The following is a 19,293-nucleotide window of genomic DNA, read 5'->3' as shown; positions in this document are numbered from 1 at the left end:
CAGAACAACTGAGGTCCCGGAATCAGTCCCAACAATACACTTTGCCCTGAGGTTCTTTTAACAGAAACTAAGTGGAGCTCCGCGGCTGCTGCACTGGGCGTTCTCCTGTGACTCAGGCCTCTGCCGCACTTGGCAGGAGGCTTTAACACCCTCCCCCACTACACTGAGTTTCTTACCTAACCAGCTCCTGCCTGCCTCAGGGCTATTTCCCTTTTCGGGCTTCTCTTGCTCTCTATGTTAACTCTCGTGATTTGTTTCTACTTCCTCACTAAGCTTTTCCCCAATCCTTTCATTTAAATCAGACCTTACCTACCCACCCCAACTCCTAGATTCTCAACACACTCTAATCTTCCCTTTCTGTTACTTCACTCTTTGTAACAATGATAATAACTACAATAGCTAACACATATGTGCCAGACACTGTTCTAAGTACTTCCATATACAAGCTTATTTATTTATCACAACAACCCTATCACGTGGAAATCATCATCATCATCCATTTTATAGATGAGGAAACTGAAGCACAGAAGTTGAATACAGCCAAGATTCAAATCTCTACAGCCTGGCTCCAGAGTCTGCAAGCCTACCTACCACATTCTTCTGTCCCTTATTCATTTAGGTAATGATGTGTGTCCAGCATCTCTCCACTGCACCACAAGCTCCATGAGGGCAGAAACTATCTACTTTTCTTCCCCCATTACTCTATCCCTAGTGCCCAGCCCAGGATAAAGCTGAGGCCCTGGCAAGTTACATATCTTGCCCAAAGTCATTCCGTCATTTTAAAAGGTAGAGCAGGATTTCAACCCAGGACCACTTTCTTCCAAAGTCCATGCAATTTCCATCATTCTTTGAAGCTCCCTGGTCTCCGAGGGCAAGAACACTTAGGAACAGCCTTCAGAAACGTAAGTGCTTAGAAAAGAAAGAGGCTGAATTTGAATTGCATCCCAGTCCTACTGCAGATGGTAATATATTTAAAAATGTAACTGAACATGGTGCCATGTTTTTAAAAAGGATGTAGTAGAGATGAAAGTCATTTTGGAACTAGGATGAATCAAGTGATATAGAAAGTAGAAAGGAGAAAGGCAACATGGGTTTGATTTGAATTACAAAGTTGGGTTCTTATTAGAATACTCTAAGCATGACATTGAAGGGAAGTAGTGAGGAAGGCAGCAGCAAAGAGACCTAGAAAGGACCTGCTCCCTGAGACTTCTGTTACGTCCCCTCAGCTTTAAGTAAGCCTCAAAATTCTTCTTCCCTTTTAACAAAATAAGCCTCAGATGAATAAAATACCTTACTGCATCTGATATATGAGTCACTGGGTCTTTTTTTTCTATGCAGATTTAAGTTTGATTTCTTTAATCAGTAATGCAAACATTCCCAGAGCTTTGAAAAAGACATTTCTCTCTCCTTCTTTGTTGCTTTACAAGAATTCTGGGGCTGACAAATCAAGCTCCCCTTGGCTACTCTGAGACCAGGTGCTGCTTCACTGCAGGGGTGGGGGTGGGGTGGATCCCCTCCAAGTTGGCAAATCCAAGTGTACTGGCTGCAGCAGAAAGAGGTAGCCAATTCTCAGGGAGCTGAGCCAAGTAGGGAAAAAACAAAACAAACCAAAAAAACCAGTGTATGATCAGAAGTTCGGCTTTAGAGCAGGACTTCCAGGAACCTTCTTTTTAAACACCGTTCTCTGAGTCCACAGATTAGTGAGCCTGAGTCTCTCAGCTCTCCTCTCTTCTTGCTCTAGAATCTGGGTCACCCCAAGCCACTCCTATGGCTTCATTACCTTCTCACAACTTCTGTATCCCTCCCCCCACCCACAGGGGTTTTGGTCGTCTCTCTGGGCTTTAGGTCCAAAATTCCCACTGACTGAACATTTTTACCTGGGTGTCCAAGAAGCAACTCCAAATGAAAACATCCCAGGCCAAACTCACCCCTCTTCTTATTCCTCACATCTTCCTGCTCTTCTTCCTTGGTTCCAGTAACTTTATCCCCCATCCCATGTGGGGACCGTCCTTCTCCCCCACCATCCCCACCTCTTAGAAGGCAGTGGTAGCTTCCTAACTGACCTCTCTGCCTCCAGCCCATCTTTTAAACCCACCTTTCGCACTGCTACTGGAAAGCCATTTCCAAAATAACAGCCAGAATGTGTCACTCCTTTCTGCTGAAAACAGAGGAATATGTTCTCTAGTATGGCTTTATCTGTGGTCCTCCTGATCTCCCACTATCTTAACTCCAGGTCCCCCAACTCGAGGTCACTGGACTCTCGCCTGGACATTCCCAGCACTTTCTTTCCTTCACTTACACTATTCCCTCAGGTTAACAGTGTTCTTCCCTGCCATTCTCCGCTCTCAGAATTTATGCTTCAAAGCCCATTCAACAACCCTCCCTCATGAAGACACCACTGACCTCTCCTCTTGCCTTTCAAGCCCTCTGCCTCTACCTAATGGCAGCAGGCCCTGCTGCTTGCTTGCCTTCTCACAGGGGCCACAGAATCCAAACTACCTTCACTACAATATATTTGTACCTTCACTACACAGTATTTGCCTTCTTCACCATCATTCCCTCAGGACATAAAAAAATCTTCCAGAATCAACATGACAAGTGAACTTACAACAGAGTGGATATAGAAACAGAGATGGGAATGGAACTACTTTTATTAAGCCAGAAACTAAAGACATTTACTAAATGTAAAACAATGCTACTTTTCTCATTAAAATTTTTTTTTTGGAAAACACAGCTATTTTTCATAAAAAAAATACATTATGTTAACAAGTAATATGTTTATGTTATTTTAAAATGAATTAAGAAATAAATGTTTAAAGATTTAATTTCTAACAGGTCAATATTGACAGATATAATCCAGTTAAAAAAAAGCCCTCCTTGGTGTACTCAGTAATAATAAGAGCATAAAGGGCTCCCTGAGGCCAAAAAGTCTGAGCCCCGCTGCCCTAGACTCTATCTTGTACATTTGTCTCCCCTTTAGCTTCTAGTACAATGCTTTACACAGAGTAAGCGTGAATGCTAAGTACTTGTTGAAAGTACTTGTTTCTTTCTACTAAGTCAATTGTTTACATTCCCCCCCGACCCCCCAGTAACCCACTGGTGGCCAATCAATTTCTTAGACAAAATCCAAATTTCTGTTCATGAGTTCATGTCATGTGTCTGCTCAGAAGCCTTCCAAAAATGCTCCCTGTCACTCAGAGTCAAGTCCAAAGTCCTTTCTATGGGCCACACAGTCTGGCAGAATGTGGCTGCTGCCACTTCTGAGGCTGACAACTCTCTCCATTACTTGGGTTGCCATCCCAATGGCCACCACGCATGCTCCCTCTCTGCCTGAAGCGCTTTTCCCCCAGAGATTTACAGGACTCACTCATTCTCTCCCTTTCAGCCTCTGCTCAAAGGTTGTCTACTCAAAGGATTTTTCACGTTCTCCACTAGTATCAAACTAGCGTGTGTACACACACACCCTGCCTTCTTGCCACTGCTTTATTTTCTTCACTGCACCATCACCATCAGACATATATTTGCTTGTATTGTCTGTCCTCTCAGGGATACTCATGGTACCTGACACACAGTAGGTCTCAGTAAATATCTGCTGAGTGAACAGCCAGCTCTCCAGAGTCTCCTGTCACCAGTCCTTTGTCTGTAACCTTTGCTCCAGCCAAGCAGAGCCAGTGGCAGCTCTGAACATGTCAGGCCCTCCTAGTCTCCCTGGCCTCGCCTGAGCTGCTTCTTCTGTTCAGATGCCTCTCTAGCTCTCACCCCCACTATACTGCTTCTTCACGGGGCTACCCTTTCTCATCATGCAGGACCTGGCTCAGACATCAGCTTCCCCGAGCCCTCTGACTCCCGGGCTGGCTTCGTCCCTGCCTTTCTCTATGTTCCCACGGACCCTGCATGTACTGCTGCCACCAGCACCTCTGGGTAACTCTGCAGTGCTCTGATTTTTCAACAACACTGTGAGCTCCTTGAGCACAGAATCTCATACTCTTTGTATGCCCTGCTCTTGACATGTTGTCAGTTCAAAATATGTCTGCAAGAATGAATTAATGTGATGATTCCTAAATGTCAATGTTGGGCACTTAGCCGCTTAAGGAGAAAATGGAAACGCTCTGTGTCTCTGCATTCTCAGGTGCACCACCTCACCTGGGGCCCACTGTTCTCCTACCTTGGGCAATCTCAAGTTGTCGTTTTGCGTCCCCTAGTGCGGAGAACAGGTCCAGCTTGATCCTCGTTTCTGCGCTCAGGCTGTTCTCCAGGTGCTGTGTTTTATCTTGCATGGCTGAGAGAGCTGACATTAACACCTCAGTGTCCTTCTCATTTTCCTTATACTTCCGAAGCTCCTATCAATATCATCAAAGCAGCAATGTTACAAGATAGTTTTGGCATCGGTGTCTATAAATTAGCCTGAAATCACAAATAAAATCCCGCTATTATTGACCTGGCCCCTAGAACACAGAATGCTAGTATTCTGTGGGTTTAGACCTCACCACTTAGAGGCAGTGCAAAATGTATTTATGTGGTGATGTGCACATATGAAAACATTTTAGTAGATAAATTTGACTATGTTGGGCCTTTCTGTCTCCAAATAAAACACTTTCTTACAAGCCTAATTCAGAACCACAAAGAAATTTTCCTTGCTGCCAGTTGCAAATGTTGCTATGATACTATAGTAAAATTTGCCAAAAATGCACTCTCAACCTGCACTAAAAACTGCAAAAATGTTAGTTACTTTGACAGGACATACTGCAGAATAAGTCCGCTTAAAACATCTGCATTTAATAATGCAGTTATTAAATGTATGTATATAGATATTTTAATTTCTTAATTTTAAGAGAAATCCAAACTTATTACAGAGAATTTAAAAATATATTCAAATTCAAGAAAGAAAATGAAGATTGCCCAAAATCCCAACACTGAAAAATCAGATATATATTCTTTTAGTCTTTTAAACATATGTATATTTTTAATATAACTGAAATCACAGTATGTACAGCTTTGTATAGTTTAAAAACATAATTTCAAATATTCTTTGAAAATGTAATTTTTAATGGCTGTATAATATTCCCACATATATATGTACCATAATTTATTAAACAAATCACCTATTTGTTAAGATTGTTTCCACATTTCTTGCATTTATATACCACCATAATGAGCATCTTTGTATAGCTATCATTGGTGAAATTTTAAAATATTTACCTTAGGCTGGAGTCCTAAAAATTCAAATACTTAAAAAGTACACAACCCTTTCCAAAAAGTTACATTTCCACCAGCAATGTATGAGGCCTATTTCATTGCAGGCTTACCCAGATTGATATTATAATTTTAAAATTCTTTGTTAATATCACAGGAGATAAGTGATACCCAATTTTAACCTATTTCTTTGGTGATTAATATGGATATATGGATATGTTTGTATCAGCCATTTATATTTCTTCTGGAATTAACTGTTTGCGTCCTTTGCCTATTTTTTTGTATATTTGAGCTTAGCAATTTTTATGAGTTATTTACATATCAAAAGTATTAATTCCTTCTTTATATTTGTTGCAGTATCTTTCTATACCTTCCCCAATTGACTTTTTTTCATTTTTACTTTTACACTTTGTGATTTTCTTCCATTATTTTTTGACTGCAGTATAAATTTTTACTTATTTTATTTTTATATTAAATTTATTGGGGTGACAGTAGTTAATAAGACTACGTAAGTTTCCGTATTTTAATACATCATCTGTATACTGCGTTGTGTGCTCATCAAAGCTTAGTCTCCTTCTGTTACCTCTTCCATTAATTTTGTTTAGAAAGTCTTCCCAAGATCAAAGAAATTCTACTATATTTTTACCTAGTTTAAAACAAAATGTTTCTTTTTTTTCAGCATTCAACTTTTCATCTGGAATTTCTTTTTGTGTAATATGAGATGACCTTCTAATTTTATTTTTCTCTTCACTGTTCCTGCCCATTTCTGATGCCACCTTTACTGCACACTTTGGTTTTGTCTCTAAGTCATCTATTCTACTCCAACTGACCTGCCAGTAATTTCTTACCAGTTCCACATGAGTCAAATTACTGTAGTTTTACAATGAATGACATTAATTTTAAATGTTCCCCTGAAGAGCCAATGCCAAATATCTGACTATGGTACACATGGCCCCAAAACTGGCTCTGTCCACAGCACGGGCAGCTTTCCTCACCATGCACTGCTCAGAGCCACCCAAAATGGCCAATTCCCTGGTGACGGACAGGGGGTTAGGACTAATAAGATATGTATAAATTCCAAAGGACACTAATCTGGCCTCTAATCTAAAAAAATGAAGTGAATCTACAACAAATTCTGGTATAAAATATGTCAAGGGACCATCCACATTTCTGGCTTGTATTAGAATCTGCCTAATTAAATACAATATAAATGAGTTGGAAAGATTAGCGCTTCCTTTTGCTGTACAGACATTTTCAGATGCAATGGGATTTGCTCGTATCAAAAGGTAACATCTCCATATTATATCATAGACCACAGATCAAACACAGAAGAGGAATTCAAGTACAAGAAAGTCTTTGGTTCTCTCATTACCTGAACTTTCAGTTCTAGTTCTCTGATCTGGTCTTCCTTCACCTTCATGTCCATCGTGAGCTTCTTGCCCTCTGCTTCTAATTCCCTGATCCGATTCCGTAAGGTTTCGGTGCACTCTCCCCTTTTAAAAAAGAAGAAAAGGAAATAAGGGGACTTAAAAGACTATAGGTTTACTTACATTGCAGGATTGCTATTTCTCTTATACTCCAGAGTCAGGTCTCAGCTGATTTTCTTTATTCTTTGACAATTTCAATGAACTCTCTAAGTAATTGTCATTAACTGGGTATATAATATGAGCCAGGTACCAAGCTAGGTATTTTACCCATACTACCTTCTTTATGGGGATAGGGTATATTATACCATTTTATAAATAAGAAAACCGAGGCTACATAAATATAATACTAGTCCAATGTCACCCAGTTTGCAGGTCACAGAACTGGGATAAGGACTGAGCACTGGGCCAGGTGACTTGAGACAATGTACACAAAGTGAGCAAGACAGAGGCAGCCAGGCCCAGCAGAGGGCAGTGAGCCAAAAAAAAAAAATTTCACTCTTAAAGGACTATGAATTGGGACTTTTACCTTTCTTTTATAACATTGCCATAGGCCTGGAATAAACAAAAAAAGAAGGGAGCAGCATTAGGTGGCTTCTCAAGGCTGTAATAAGTATAAACTACAAAAGATGATGGTAAAGGCTAGTCCAAAGCTGATTAACATCAGAAACAGCCTGATGGAGAAAGTAGGTGTCATTTGCCTACCCAAAAATGTAGGTCCAGTGAGAAACTTAATGCCTTGAGAATAAAAACAATCTCTACACAAGTGATGGCAAACAAGGACCATCTAAGGATAAGACCAAAACAAATAAGCTTAACTGGAAACAAAAAAGGATTCAGAGTAGATTAAAACTAATTTACTGATTCTCAGCCATAAGAGGCACTACACAATATGGTTAAGGGATTTTTTTAAACAAGATAAATTAAGGACAGTACAGGCCATACTAGATTATTGTTCAGAGAGATCTGCAAGTGCTTCAGAAATGCTTACATGTCTTTAAACAAACAAAAAAAAAGACTCCAAAACCCCACATTAAGTTAGGGTTAGGCTTAGGCAGACTAGTAAAGGGCCTTGTGCATCTGTATAGATGCTGATGGGCCCAGTGAGCTCAGCCATCTGCACTACAGAGTCTGCTGAGGGGAAACAGGATCACAGGAGATAAAAGTTCTCTCCTGCTGTTATTTCCTAAAAAAGTAAGCTGCCGATTGATCAATTATTTTGCAAATGCCAGAACCCAAGAAGGCTATTAACACACCAAATACAAAAAAGTAAAATCCAAGGAAGAATGCCAGTAGAATTATATCACATAGATACAAATTATGATAGAAACTTAAAATGAAATAAATAATAATAATTTACCCTCACTCTGCAGCTGTAAACCCACAGCTGATCCTCACTATGCAGATGACTTCACTACTCAAGAAAACAGAGGAAAAAAGTGATAATGTGAAGTAGAAGCCAAAAACAGAGAGGTTCTTATCCGTTTCCCCTCCTTGCTGATATTCAGATGGCAGTTACATAGCAGGTTTTGGAATATCTGCAATACTTTTTAATGGCATAGGAAGTAGTCCCTAATTTTCATCACTGCACAAATTCAATGGTATCTAATAGTGACTTATGTTTCTTTTTTTTTTTTTTGACATGGTTTTTCTTTTTTAAAGATTTTATTTACTTTTTTTTAGAGAGCGCGAAAGGGAGGGAGAAAGTGAGTGAAACATCAGTGTGTGAGAGACACACAGTTGCCTCTCCCACATGCCCCCAACTGGGGACCTGGCCTACAACCCAGGCATGTGCCCTGACTGGGAACTCAACTGGCGACCTTTTGGTTCACAGGCCAGCACTCAATCCACTGAACAATACGAGCCAGGGCTCATTTCTGCCCCCTCCCCCCATCTTTTCCAGCTCATTTAACAGTTTGTTGACACCCAACAAAAACAGAGAAGTCAGTACACAGTACTTGGGGAACCAAGACTTTACCTTTCTTCCATTTTAAGATAAAAACTTCAGAAACACATCTAATTGTAGGAAGTAATAATGAAGTAAAATTCTGGATTGGTTCTTTCAAAGTGTTTAGTAATTAAGTGTCTGAAAGAAAGTGACTGGAAACCCTTTTATGAGTAGCACTTTGCCTCCCAGGAATTGGAGGCATGGTGAATCCCTCATCCCACTTTATAGATGAAGTCACTGAGGATGAAGTTGTTATAACAGAGTGCAAGCTTGCACAGATGGAGTTTAAACCGGGTAATAAAGCCTTATTTAAAAGCAATCCATCTGTGAACGACTGCTGTATTTCCGATCCTGCCTGAGGCATCAAATTCCCATGGCTGTCTTGGTACAAGGAAAGCCAACCATGGATTAAGCACTCAGGTGACACAGACATACCTAGAAGCAGCAGCAAATGCGACAGCCCGGGCAGCAGTAGCTTCTTCTAACTTCTTCCTCTTTTTCTCCTCCATTAACTGCTTTTCTACAAAGCTTCGAGCTTCCTGCTCAGCTTTTAGCTTTTTCTCCAACTGGCTGATGTTCTGCTTGTCTTTTTGCTTCACTTGCACAGCATTATGTAACCTATATGGAAATGATTGTTACACAGAGTTTTATAATTACGAATAGATCCACTATAAATCCTGGAAAACACAGCTCCTCATTATTTTAAGGCCAAGGTAAACAAAAGCTATGAACAGCAAATCATAAATATCAACCACCAGAGTGTCCAGGGAAAATATATTGTCATTATTATTTAACAATTCCTAGATATCAATACGTGAGCTGCCATACAAGATTCAGAATCAGACTTGGCCTTTGCTCTATCTACAGAAGGTAATTCAGAAAATATGGTGAAACAAGTTTCTGTCAGAGAAAAAGATTAACTGTTGAAGTAATTCAAGTGCCCCAAAGCACCTTGAAAGAACTTCAGTCTGACCAAGGAACAGCTAATGGAACCAGCCTCACTGAAACTGATGTAAAGGGTAGACAGGGGAAGGTCTTTCTTTGTCTGAATATAATCATGCTGCAGCCTTTCCTTTCCAGCTGTGAGACTTTTTTTTCAGAGTATCCCTAAATAGATCTTAGAGTCACAGAATACTTCATTTCAGATAGAAATTTCAGCCTTATTAACTTCTTTACCTAGGACCACCCCCAGTGTAACAGACCACTATAAGGTGAGTTTATCTAAATATATCAATAAGGGTGAGATGTCCTCCATGTATCAGTGCTAGAGCCATCACACATGCGCGGCAGATGCAATGGAGAGACTGTTTGCCTGTAATGCTTAAGCTTTTCAGTTACATTCCTTAAAAGTGTTGAAGGACTACTCTTTCTTTTAAGTTTTATTTATTTTTAGAGAGAGAGGAAGGGAGGTAGAAAAAGAGGGAGAGAAACATCGATGCGCGAGAGATACATCAGTCAGTTGCCTCTCAAACACCCTCAACCAGGAACCTAGCCCCACAATGCAGGCTCTTTCATTAAGCCCACATTAAGTCAAGAAGTAATTCCAGAATTAATTAATAGGAAGCATAAGAATTCACACGGAAGACATGGCTTTTTGACTGTCTTTTCAAATAAACTCAAAAGTTCAATGCCATTTTTAAGTTTTGAAAATCAAAGTAAATGGAGTCTAAATCCTCTGGAAACTTTCACTCAAAGGAGCAGGAGCTTTAAATTATGGCAGAAATACTTGTCAGCTTTACTTGTATTATCACAAAAGCTCAGTAACTATTTTAAGCTGAGAGAAGTTATTAAATGACAGAAGACAAAATAGCAATATTAACTTTTGTTGAAATGAAATAAGTTCTAATGGATTTTATAACACATTGAATATCTGGTACTAGATTAAAATATGTTAAGCATTTTACATAAAAACCCTTCTGCTAGGTCCCTTTGTCATCATGAATCTTGTGCTCCAATCCACTTGGCTCACCAAAGGCCCAATAGGTGCACATACTTGTTCTGCAGCAGCTCATTCTCCTGCCGGAGCTGGCCCATTTCTGAGCGGATCCCTCGCTCGGTGCTTGAGAGGGAGCTGATCTGACTGCGGAGCTCTTGTTCCACTTGCCTGCTGGCCTGTAGGTCAGCCTTTAACTTTTTAATGTCTTGTTCCAGCCTAGGAGAAGGAGAAACACAGTATTTTCATCACAGAGAGGGCACCCACGAGGCTCTGTGGAGGCCCTGGCTGGAGTCCCGGGTTGCTGGGTGGACAGCCGAGGACCCCTCTGGCGGTTCCTGCCATCACCACAACTCCCGCCTGCAATTAGCTCTTTATTGAAAGCTTCTGCCTGGGTCCCCACCTCTTCCCAAGGAGGGTAACTTTTGATTTCCCCCAAATGTCGGTGAACACTGACAGGGGAAGGTGGTGCTTGTGAGCATCTGAGCTGCTAACAGAGGAGGAGGGAAAGGCAGAGAGAGGGTGGCTGAAGGGTAAGGTCCCCTCCATACTAGTGAATTTCCCGTGCCCCTCAGCAAGGGAATGTTAGTAACATCCAGCTCAGGACCCACCTGCTTTGAGATAGTCTGATAGATCAGAATATACTGTCTGAGATTCCATCCCACCACAGGCCTAGAAGAAAACAGTGTCTGAGACAACCTCCTGAAATTACTAGCATCCTTGATAAACGATGTTCACACTTCTGGTGATTATGACATAAGAGCTCATTAGACTCTATGACAACAAAAAAAAGAACAAATTGTGTATTTAGGAATCATAAGAAAACTCCATCTGTGAACTGAAGCCTTTATTTTCTCTTCAATTCTTTACTCTTGTTCCATCTATTTCTTTAATACAGTAATAGTTTCATTTTAAGCAATATATATTGGGGAAATATTATATGAACATGTATTGCTAGAAAAGTCAACAGAAAGTATAAAATCAAGCCTTTTTCTTCATGAGAGGGTTTTTCAATATCACTAGGGGCCAATAAATAGATACTTAAAATGATTAAACAATAACACAAGGAAGACCACGATTAAATACAAGCTAGAAGGAAAAATAACTAATACCTAAGGAGAACTATGTACCAGCATGGTTCTATGGCTTTAATGGTATAATATCATTCAATTTGCACAACTTATGGCTAGGTGCACATATTATTCCCATTTTTACAGGTGAAGAAATCTAGATTCAGGAAAGCTTCTAGCCAAGGTTACACAGGCACAGCAGCTCCAGAGTCTGCCCTTCACTAGTAGGTTGCATCATTCATAGCACGGCATGGGTAGAAGTGCCATATGAGTTCTGAGGAGAGAAGATATGAACTGAGTTGGTCCTCAAAGGTTGGGCAGGATTTGGGGAAACAGAAGGGGAGGAGGGAGCATTTTAAACAAGGGAGGAAACATGTCCAAAAGTTCAAAGACAGGAACAGCCATAGACATTTGAGGGACAGAGCAACGAGTTTGGCCTCTGAGGAAGGCTTGTACTGTGGAAAGAGAATGAGAAAGAATAGAATGGGTCTGCTGGGAGGGACTTTGGTGAGTGGCACTGAAGGTCAGGCCAAGGATGACTGCCATCTGAGACTCACAGGACACCTTTTCCTACGTATTTACAGGTAGGCAAAAAATCAGTTTGCTCTGATGAGACTTGTGTACTATACCAATACATCATACCAACAGAACCAGGATTTCTGCAGGGCAGTGATGATCTCTCCTTGGGACTGCCAGTTCCACCAACTAAGTCCCTAACAGACATGCCTTACTACTAAAACTCCAGGGCCCACCGCAGCAATCAATACTTACTAAATATATGTTGCCTGCATCTCTTAGAAAACCCGAGAGCGGCCTTATTTACTTATCTACCTTTGCCAACTGAAACAAACTATGAAAAGCGAAAAGTCCTATAACATTGACAGTCTTCTTCCAGACACAGGAGTCAGTCTCCCAGTCCAGCGACCAGGAGCACAGACTGGAGACCTTGTGTTCCAGGAGCTCTGTTGGGTCTCCTGACACAGCTCGCTCCCCAGGGAAGGGTCACAAGTCAACATCACGCCACACTTTCCCATTGCCAGGGTTATTCCAGTTGACTGTCCTCTCAGAACTGCTCTAAACAATTACAGACCGGCATTTATACCACCCCACACCATCCCTCATTCACCCGAAGTAACCCAAGGGATATTTTCCAAAACAGGTCGATGCTGTCAGGTTATCCCCATTAAGAAGCTTGGCTGAAAAACGTATTAGGTAATTTATCTTTCTTGAGAAGCTGATTTCACAGTCTGAGGATTGCATTTTCAGTAAAAAGGGTGAATTTTAAGATAAGAATAGGAACTTGCATGGTTTAGTAATGCATTTAGGATCTGGATTCTAGACTCAGCTCCAACGCCAATTCTGTGACGCTGGGCAAGGCACGTAACCTCCTAGGACTCAGTTTCCCCATCTGAGACTAATGATCTCTAAAGTTCCTCCCGGCCTGGTCTAGGATTTCTAGGCCTGACACACTTACCGCAGGCTGCTGATCTGCTTCTTCAGATTAGCAACCTAAGCTGTATCATATGCAGAGGCACGGGACTCAGGTTCCACACAACCAGCCAACTGGGGGAAAACATGTGCCACATTGGGAATGAAAAAAAAATTAAATCTGCACAGGCTAGGTGTCAGTAATTTGCATATTACTTTTTTTTCATTTTTAATTGCCAATTTTCCTGCCATGAATTAAGAATAAGAATATTCTGAATGAAATTTTAGAGCTCCTTGAAAAATGTAAAAACCCAAAGAGATAATGCAATTATGAGAGCAAAAAGGGCAAAATATCTGGAGTGTAACTTCTGGAGACCACAGAACACTAAACAACAATATACTTTTTAATGCAGAACCATGAATTTTTTGTCAAAGATATGTAGCAGCATAAAATAATAAAATGATATGGTTACAAGGGTAAGTTGAAAATATAATATGTACACTTAAGATTTGTGTACATTTGTGAATGTGTGTTATAATTCAGTAAAAAGTTTATTTTCAAATATGAAATACTTTCACAAGAAACAGAATGAAAATGCCTCAAGACTTTCATAACTGCTACCATCAATTTTGTAAAACTCTGAATTACTGTTTTCCAAACAGTTGCAGCAAAACCTGTAAGTTAGCACCAGCATTACCCAGTTTAGGAAACACCGACATGTAAGATAACTTAAAGTGCTAAATGATAAATTCTAAGTAATTTTTAAAATTTCTTAGAGGAAGTTTTTCGTTGTCTCATTACAGAAAGCATTAATTTAACCTTAAAGGTTCACTATATTTTAAACCTTTACTGAGATAGGTGGTTAAAATGATTTACAACTCCTTATTGGGTTTGGTTTTTTTTTTTTAATTGTAAAGGTGATACCCAGTCAATACAAAAAACTGCATATAGCAACAGAAAAGAATAAAAATTTAAATAACTCATAATCTTCTCATCCAGGCAGAACCATTCACAATTCACATTTGGTTTACCTCTTTTCTGTGTGTCTTTTTTCTCTTTCTCTTTCTTCACTATTTGAACTATTTTCACTATATGTAACTATTTTTATTATGGGTGAGAGAGTACCACATACACAGTTTACATATCTTAAGCACCTTCTCACACAATTAGAAATTTTTCATAAACAATTTAATTGTATAATATCCCATCACGTGAATGTATTATATAGTCCTATTTTCTAAGATATAGCTTGGTTTTTCCATATGCTCATTAAAAAGTATATACATGAGTTTTAGAAGAATTATGTGAAACAGTAAATTTAACTGAATCTAGCCAGTCAAGTGTCAGAGCATTTATTAGGTAACTAACACTTGTCTTAATGATATACCTAACCTGTTGGTGCTGAAGGTCAAAACGCAGATATATAATTTATCAGTGTGACATACCAAGGAGGACTGATTAAATGGTGTTACGAGGTTAATGCAAAATCTTCAAATGTAGTCATAGGATTTCATTAAAATGTCAACAGCTGCAATCTAAATTAGAAGCAAGTGGTCAGGAAAAACATGAAGCAAAAGTAATTGTTTATAACCCTAAAATTCATTTCAGTAAATAGGGATCAAAAGAAAGGAGGAAAAAATCTACCCATGAGCCCATACCCCTTTTATGAGAGCTAAATCCCATTCTCCCCTACACAATAGAAGATTAAGGGGTAAAAGAGAAATTTCCTTCAGAAGAACTCATCCAAATCTCATCCAAAAAAAAAACAACACCTGGGCCTGACAGGTCTTCACCAAACTTTGGTGACGCTTAGGCAGGAAATAAATTCACTTTCTTCCTGCTTTCCCAACTCCTGTGGCACTAGTTTTCACTCCTACAAAGGCTGCCTAATGGTGTCACCACCTGGGAAGCAGACAGGTCCCATGGCAAAGCCAGAGTCGGTGTGTCCAATAAATATGTCCATTTGTGCCAATTAGACAAGCCAGGGTTCTAACCAACTCAAAATGTTGGTTATTGGGCCCAGGCATCTTTCGTAGCCACTTCACTGATAATTTTAGAAGACAGCTCTCAACTTCTAACCTTGTGATGCTGCAGCTAAACTCCAGCTCACAAGCAGGGGGTGGGGCCATCGAGAGCAGAACTTTCTCAGGTCTGTACTTTGATGGGCTAGGCCGATCTCAAAGCAAAACTGATGACTTGAGGATCCCTCTTACCCACTCCAAACCTTAACTCTATCTCATCTTCTCCCTCATTCTTCCCAATAAAGTTATAAGGTAAATGGTTGATAATTATTTAATTTTAATAGAAAAAGATTTACATTTTAATAATCTCCAAAAGAATGAAGCTCAAACATTAGCCTTTCAAGCAGGCCAAGTAGGAAAAATATCTTTGAATATCTTGAAGTACACTTGGTAGTAAAACAAAGTACAGTATTCAAGTGTCAGCTTTTAGTTGAAAGGGGTATTGTTTTTAAGTATCCGAAAAATAGGAAGATATTTATTTCTAAATGTCTGTAATCCTTATCTTTTGTGAATTACTTGAATCACAGCCCACAGTACTATGACTTCACTGAAAGTTTAAAAGTCCCAATGGGTACTGCCAATAACTCCAAGGTTTTATAGAGCCTGAGGCTTTGAGGCCCGAGATGCGCAGAGGAACTCTAAGGCTATGGGGCAGTAAATTCCCCCAGGAAGCAAGTCTTAACAAAAAAAGAGGGAGACCTTTTCTCACCCAGGACTTCACCTAGGGATGACCGGGTTCCCCAAATATTCCATGAGTCACACTCCACTCGCACTCCAGAAAACTACCTAAGCATATATTGCAATGGGCTGCTGGCTTGACCCCATGAGCTCATCAGGAAGAAAAGGGGCTTTGGCTCTGCTGGCTGTCTCTGAATGCTAAAGTGCTAGTGACAGAGATGCTGTAGGCTCTGCACAGCAGCACAGAGCTTACAATTCTGCTCGCTCTGTGAGAAAAGGGGCTTTAGGTCATCTACAAATTATATTGCCAAGTGCCTGAAAGGTGGGTTTTTCTAACAAACCTCTCACACAGGCCAAAATGACCCACTCTTTGTTTCGAGACATCTTCTGCCTTTAATTGTACCACCCATCTGGAAGGAATGACCTCCAATTTTCAAATTTTACTAATTCTTTAAGGCTCAGTTAAAAAATAAAACAAACAACAAATTAAGCAAATTCTCCAGCATCAGGCACTGATCTCCAGGGACCCAAGTTCCCTCTCTTTCGAAATCTGAAAGCCCTTACTGTTGATCCTTCTCATTTGGGACTAAACCTTATTGCCTTGTGCTTTTTTAAATTTGTTCTGGCTTTTAACCTTCTCCTGTGTATGTATCTTATTTCTAAAAGGACTTATAAGCTTTGAAGCCAGGAACCAGGAACCAACAGTGCTATAAAATTGGAAGCTGGAACTGTCATTTCTAAAATTTCTTCCAGTTCTTCCAGACCATGTCTCTAACCCTCACTCTGTGTCCATCTCTTCAGTGCTTAGATAGAACAGGGTCAATAGTATGACAAATGAGGCTCTGGAAACCTATCTACAGCAGGTCGTCAGATATTTAGTTTAAATAATGGCTGAAGGAGACAGGGGTAAGTGGCTTCTTGCTTATCAAGCAGGCAGGTGCACATGAGAAGAATGAATAAAGAACCACTGCTCCATTTTCGTGAGTACCTAATTCCATTAGGAGATCCGCTGGTATACATTAATCATACAAGACAAGACTTGTTTAGGGACTGCACAGCTGTCTATGCAGAAAGCTGAGCTCATAAATCAAAGCTCTGTCCCCCAAAGCAATACTGTTTACTCTCTCCATAACTCCTTCCCTTCTCCCCTTTCCAGGTCATTCACACTGACAGGACAGGCAGCCTGGGTCATTCACATAAAAACGTGAAGGTATCCCATCAGTGACTTGAAGCTGCTCCAGTATATCCTATGAACCACAGCTTTGGAAATAGTGCAACGAAGCTGTCTCAGGTCTCACTGTGGTTACTACAATTGCTTACCGGGCACAAATTTCCAAAAATAAGCAACAGCCTGGTGACCTGATTACAAAGTTCTTACGTCTCTACTCCCTAATCTGTAAAACACAAAAGGCAGACATATTTTCATTAAGGTATGCAAAGAAATGCAAAAAAGGAATCCTAGAGACTTTCACACAACTGGTCATCTTGGGAAATGAAAAACTGATTTCTTGAAGCCCTTCAAGAATAAAGCTGTAAGTGCTACAAACTAGTATTTTTAATAAGGTCCTTAAAGGATGTGGTCAGATTTGACAATTTGTAGCAAAAGTACTTAAAATGTTCATATTTGTTGATGCAGCATACTACTTCCAGATAATTATTTATTTGGAGCACTGGTGATACACACAAAAATTGATGTAAAAATGTGTTTGTTGCAACACTTTTATAATAAAAATATCAGAAACACTTAAATATTCAACAGAAGTTTAGCTAAATAAATTGTATATTAACTCATGTGTCTGTCTGACATACAACCATTAAAAAAACCACTGAGAGCCCTGGCTAGTGTGGTTCAGTGGATGGAGCACCGGCCAGCAATCTTAAGGGTCACCGGTTCAATTCCCAGTCAGGGCACATGTCTGGGTTGGGGGCCAGGTCCCCGATTGGGGGCGTTAAAGAGATGACCAATGGATGTTTCTTTTACACATCATTTCTCTCACATATTGATGTTTCTCTCCCTCTCTTTCTCTCTCCTTTCCCCTCTCTCTTAAACAAACAAACTGATCCTGCCTTTCAAAAAGCACCAGCAAAAAACAAACAAACAAACAAACAAAAAAACCACTGAGGAAGACCATTCAATGACAAGAGAGAATGCTCATGACAGTCAGTGAAAAAAACAAAAGTGAAAAATGACTCAGAGGCTATATATTGATAGTGGCTATCTCTTCTTTACCTTAAAAATTGAATATAATCAACATATATCACTTATTTTCACCATTTTAATCCTTATTTTATAATTGGGAGAAAAGTTATTTTAAAAGAGAAGGCTGTTAATCGACTTTCCTTGGCTTTTCAGTGTTCACTGTTCCTCCTAGATTTCACCACGTTACAGGTCAGTTTCAGAATAATTTGAAAGCCTTAGGGAAAATCCAACTCTTCTACATGACAAACTTTTTAGGTCATTCCAAAAAAGGGGAACTTAACTTTCTGAAGTAGACAACGGTTCAGTTCCTAAATCTGCATCCCATTCGTCAGTTCTTATCAAAACAACAGTTTTTCTAAATCTAGATTCTGGAGCTACAGTTTATTGCCCTTCTCTGGCTCCCTAAGAAAAGAGAAGAGCAGGCAATATTGCTCTGACAGCACGCTTGACATTATACATGCTACAAGGGGTGGTGCTAGGAGGTCCAGATTCTAAACCAGCTGGCATATGGAGTCTGTGAATAACTAGTGTCCACATCCCAAATTTTGGTATATTTTATGCTCTAAAATCACGGCAGAAAAACATCTTGGCATGGAAGAAGTCACCAGTCCTAGGTATAGAAGGCCTAAGCAGTTCTGTTTTGTTTGAGGAACACCAGCGACTCAAACCACCTTCTTACCACAGGGCTGTCCCCTCTCCTTCTAAGTAGCCTCAAAGCCTCATAGTCAGGTGTGAGGATTAAACAAAGAAGGGGGTGGTCTTTGGCTGGGGAAGGAGTACTGTCAAAAGGGCCTGTTTTCCAGGGGCACAAGAAACCGGAGGAGAAGAGAAGGCAAAAAGATCCCATTAATACATGGCAGATTAGTTCATGGGGTTTACCAAATAATCCCTAACAGAAAAGTCCTTCCTATAAGAGTCAAGTTTTGATTGGTGGGGTCAGGGGGTAGGAGGGAGCAAAATATAAGAATAACAGGAAGGGGCAGGTGCAGACATTGCAAACTGGTGAGCTGATCTGGTGAGCAGATCTGGTCCATAAACATGTTTTGTTTGACCCTCTCCCACATGATGTAAAAGAAAAATTTAACTGGTAGATTTCACATAAAGATAATCTATTTTCGGCATCTCTTCCAAATACCAGATTTAGCGACATTGGGCCTGCAATCCCCCCCAGGCCACAAGTGGCTGTCCTGTTGGGAAGGGTACGTGCTCCCAAACCCCTAGGTGCCCTGTGCAGTACTGAATATGAATGATGCCAACGCTGGCCTGCCCCCCTTCATGCCTGCGCCCTCTCTTGCTTCTGTAGGTGCCTGAGTCTGTGATATCTGCTCTTTCCAGTTCACTATTTTGTATTTGTTTCACATCTGTTACAGCACTCTATTAAGAAAGGTGAAATGCAC

The 19,293-nt window shown here is 40.2% G+C and overlaps 1 protein-coding gene across 2 annotated transcripts in view; it reads right to left on the bottom strand.

The window, feature by feature from the left end:
- Nucleotides 1-19,293, bottom strand: part of MACO1 (macoilin 1) — a 55,087-nt gene that overhangs the window by 1,911 nt on the left and 33,883 nt on the right. For both annotated transcript variants that reach the window (XM_054571752.1, XM_054571753.1), the window contains exons 7-10: nucleotides 10,559-10,717; nucleotides 9,001-9,183; nucleotides 6,566-6,686; nucleotides 4,166-4,340 (exon numbers count right to left, since the gene is read on the bottom strand). In XM_054571752.1, coding sequence (XP_054427727.1) covers nucleotides 4,166-4,340; nucleotides 6,566-6,686; nucleotides 9,001-9,183; nucleotides 10,559-10,717 — 638 coding nt within the window. The remainder of the gene's footprint in view (nucleotides 1-4,165; nucleotides 4,341-6,565; nucleotides 6,687-9,000; nucleotides 9,184-10,558; nucleotides 10,718-19,293) is intronic.

Source organism: Pteronotus mesoamericanus, unplaced genomic scaffold (genome assembly GCF_021234165.1).
Source record: "Pteronotus mesoamericanus isolate MK-2021 breed Mesoamerican mustached bat unplaced genomic scaffold, CSHL_Meso_final contig_221, whole genome shotgun sequence".
Lineage (NCBI taxonomy): Eukaryota > Metazoa > Chordata > Mammalia > Chiroptera > Mormoopidae > Pteronotus > Pteronotus mesoamericanus.
This window is presented reverse-complemented; position numbering and strand designations above follow the sequence as displayed.